Raw genomic sequence first — 4,131 nt, forward strand, 5'->3', positions numbered from 1 at the left:
TTTTTGGCCACTTATATGCATTGATTTCTTGAAGATATATAATTTATTACAAGCAAACAACTAATTGTGACTTCAAACACCTCCTGTTCTCCTACAATTTTTTATACATCTGATTCTTTGACCCTGATTTTCTCACATGATCACTTTCAAAACACACATCCAAACACCCTTCACCTTTAGAAACAGTTCTACATGTATAAACTTTATTCATATGTTAGCTGTATTGATGTCTTAACTCATGCTTGTGTTATGCTTTTTTATTAACAGGCTTACATATCTGACAAGATGTCTGGCCAGGGCCAGGGCCAGCGTTTGACTGTTGTACCAACTGTTACTGTGCTTGGAGTCATTAAGGCTCGTCTCGTTGGTGCAACAAGAGGCCATGCTCTTTTGAAGAAAAAGAGTGACGCTCTAACCGTTCAGTTTCGAGCCATTCTAAAGAAAATTGTTGCAACAAAAGAATCAATGGGAACAATCATGAAATCTTCATCTTTTGCTTTAACCGAAGCAAAATATGTAGCTGGTGACAACATCAAATATATTGTCCTTGAAAACGTCAAAACTGCATCCCTCAAAGTCAGGTCACGAACTGAAAACGTTGCAGGTGTAAAACTCCCCAAATTTGAACACTTCTCTGAAGCCGAGACAAAAAACGACTTAACTGGTTTAGCAAGAGGTGGACAGCAAGTTCAAGGGTGTAAAGCTGCATATGTGAAAGCAATTGAGGTTCTTGTTGAACTTGCGTCTCTTCAAACGTCATTTTTAACACTTGATGAAGCAATCAAGACTACAAACCGTAGGGTCAATGCTTTAGAAAGTGTGGTCAAACCAAGGTTAGAAAATACCATAAGTTACATCAAAGGTGAACTGGATGAATTGGAGAGAGAAGATTTCTTTAGGCTGAAAAAGATCCAAGCTTTTAAAAAGAGAGAGATCGAAAAGCAGATGAATAATTCTAAGCAGTTTGCTGAAGATCAAGCTGCCGAGAATCTTTCGTTAGAAAGAGGAATATCAATGAACGCTGCTCATAACATGCTATCAGCTACTCAGAAAGATGAGGACATCATTTTCTGAAATGGAGGTTAGTTTTTATGTTGTTTAATTTATATGGAATATCATCTAATTGTTCCTGCTGGAAGAATTCGATTATATTAGATGAATTGTGTCTACTTTTGGAATAAAAGCTTCGTGTGTGCAGCTATATATTTGGGTGTCAGTTATTTTACTCAAATCCAGTTATCAAGAACCAATTTATTTCCTTCATTTGTATTATGTTTATTCATTTGGCGTTGAACTAATCGTTAAACTATGGATTCTTAAATACTTATGTTGTTTCCTTTGTATCTTTGTGGTGGGTATGTATGATTACTTAATGGAATTGCTCTAGTAGAAACATAGGGAGATTCTAGTTGTTAATTTGTATGTTAATGTAGTGTCATACTCCGTATAATATAGTTCTTAAAAACAATAAATCATCCTAGAAACTGAAATAAGTAAATTAGCTGAGTGAATTTGTGAATTAATCGTGGTTGGTTATTTGTTTTAAAGAAATTTTCTCTATGATTGTTCTTTTTATTAGTTTCCAGGATTAGAGATTTAGATATTGTTTATCTGCAGTAGGCCTCTCTTTTTATTATCCCATAAACCAAGATGAAGAAAAGTGCGAAACCCAAAGATAAATGTCACTTATGTGTCCAGTTATTTGTTCATTCTGACTCGATGCGATTCACTCATCTATTAGGTTACGATTAGTACGCCGAACATGGATTTTTTGGCCACGTTTCATGACAGGTTTACAGTTAACAGACTGGGTAGTCTACAACTTTGTTTGGGAGCTGGGACTTGTTTGTTCTGTGTGTGTGTGTGTGTGTGTGTGTGACCATAGTAAACATCTTATCTGCTTCTCTCTTATTTAACAGATGTTTTATGCCAAAATTATGACGTTAGTTGAAATTGAACGAGCAATCTTTTCTTTCTTTTCTTTTTCTTTACTTCAGAAAATGGTAATTAAGTTTAATAATAGATGTTTTTCACTTGATCTCTAAGGGTGAAAATACCTATTGGTCCAAGTTGGAATCCTATACCCATTTGTGGCCACAGTGGTTCACCCATGATTCCGAGCTACTCGCAAAACGTGTGGTCGTCCTGGGATTAGTTAGCTATTCGGCAGTCCGATATTTAAATAATCATAGTTTTAGAAAAATACTGCATATAAGGAAGCCGTCTACATGTCTTGTCTTTCTTAATCTCGTGCCGTCAAACTTATCCAACCTCTTTCCATATGGCTATTAAGACCAGTTTCAATACCAGTCTTGATGATATTTATCAACCAAGAGTTGTAGCTATAGATGGGCAAAAAAACCGGATCCAGATCCGATCCGGAACCGGACAGCAGCAAAACCGGACACAGCAAAAACCGGATCCGGATCCGAGATCCGATCCGGTACGACCCGGATCCAGATTTTCAAAAAACCGGATTTTTTCCGGATATAAATCGGATTTTATCCGATCCGGTTTGGATCCGGATCCGGATCCGATCCGGTTTTTCAAAAACTAGCCGTTTTTTTGTTGTTGTTGCAGTTTCAGCCCTTTTTTGAGTTTTTTTTACCATTTTAACCCCACAAAGTCCATTATAAATACATGGTAATGCTTTGGTTGAAAATGCACCAACAAGCATTCTCATATTTATTTCCAACTCACTAAATATTCTCTAATCTCTAGTCTACTTATCCCATAATGGATAATTCACAAGCTTCCGTTTCCGGTTCCGCTTCCGTTGGAACATCTTCACAAGGCTACACTACTTGTTTAATGTTCGAAAATATTTTACGTCAAAAAGAAACATTAATCGCTTTTAATAGAAAACTACTTAGAAAGGGATTTTCCGAACCAATTAGTGACGACGAATGGGATGACTTGGAATCATTAACAAGTTTTTTACAAGTTTTTAAAGAGGCATCAAAACGCGCACGAACATCGGCACCCATAAGCGAGTTGGGAAATTATAAGATGACAAACTTTGCACTAAACATGAGTGAAGAACAATTTAACAACCTTGACATTTTAAAATGGTGGGAAACAAAACAAGACACATATCCAATATTAAGCATTATGGCTCGTGACTTATTTACCGTTCAAGCTTCAACCGTAGTTTCCGAATCGGCCTTTTCTTTGAGTGGTCGAATTATATCGGAAAGAAGGTCAAGACTTACCCCCCAAGCTGTGAAAGTATGTGTATGTTTGAAAGATTATTTGGATGGGGTAGATAGGATACAAGATCAAACTTCATTAGAAGGTCCGTTATATAACGACATTGAAGAATGTATAGAGTTTGAAGAAAATTTAGCGGGATTATCACCTACAACAACCGAAGAGAATTCCGACAATGAACTAAACGAAGTGGATGAAGGTGACTATGAACCGTTTGATATGGACCAAACCGAAATGAATGTATCGGGTTACCAACAAGATTACCTTTCTCTAGTTGATGACCCCGCTTTTGAAGACTACGATCGAAGGCACCATCCTCAACGCGCTCAACAAGATAACACATTTGGGTCATTTGACGACTAAAGTATAACGGGTGATGACCATGCCGAAGCTCGATATACTTTAGTCTTAATACATTATTGGGTGATGGCCATGCCGAAGCTCGAAATGTATTAATTATAATTGTATTGTTCGAATAAAAGTGTTTTTATTTTTATTATTGTATCGTTCGAATAAAAGTGTTATTTGTATAATTGTATTGTTCGAATATTGTTATTTATATTATCTATTGTGTTAAGCAGTTGAGCATTATAACTTTTCTTTATACCGATTATATTATTGTTGTCAAACGTTAAAAAAAATAGAACCGGTAAAAATATAATTCGCAAAATCGAATCCTAGTCTAAGAAAAATCCGAAAAAATCCGATCGAGATCCGAAAAAGAATCGGTTCCGGAAAAAAATCCGAAAAAATCCGACGCCGAGAACCGGAACCGGATCCGGAACCGGTTCCGAAAAATCCGGACAAAAAAATCCGGTTTTTTTTTTGTTCGAATCCGGTTTTTTATCCGGTTTGTGCATCTATAGTTGTAGCATCTAAGACCTGCCCAAAGAATCATTCTTCATGGACTTTTAAACCGAT

The 4,131-nt window shown here is 36.4% G+C and overlaps 1 protein-coding gene across 1 annotated transcript; it reads left to right on the forward strand.

Annotated features, from left to right (window-relative positions):
• LOC139844036 (V-type proton ATPase subunit D) lies at window positions 1-1,337 on the forward strand. Its single transcript, XM_071834239.1, has one exon. The coding sequence runs from the start codon at window positions 286-288 to the stop codon at window positions 1,072-1,074; it is 789 nt and encodes a 262-aa protein (XP_071690340.1). The 5' UTR covers window positions 1-285; the 3' UTR covers window positions 1,075-1,337.
• Window positions 1,338-4,131: the final 2,794 nt, after the last annotated feature.

The sequence above is a fragment of the Rutidosis leptorrhynchoides genome, chromosome 4, assembly GCF_046630445.1.
Source record: "Rutidosis leptorrhynchoides isolate AG116_Rl617_1_P2 chromosome 4, CSIRO_AGI_Rlap_v1, whole genome shotgun sequence".
NCBI classification, from domain to species: domain Eukaryota; kingdom Viridiplantae; phylum Streptophyta; class Magnoliopsida; order Asterales; family Asteraceae; genus Rutidosis; species Rutidosis leptorrhynchoides.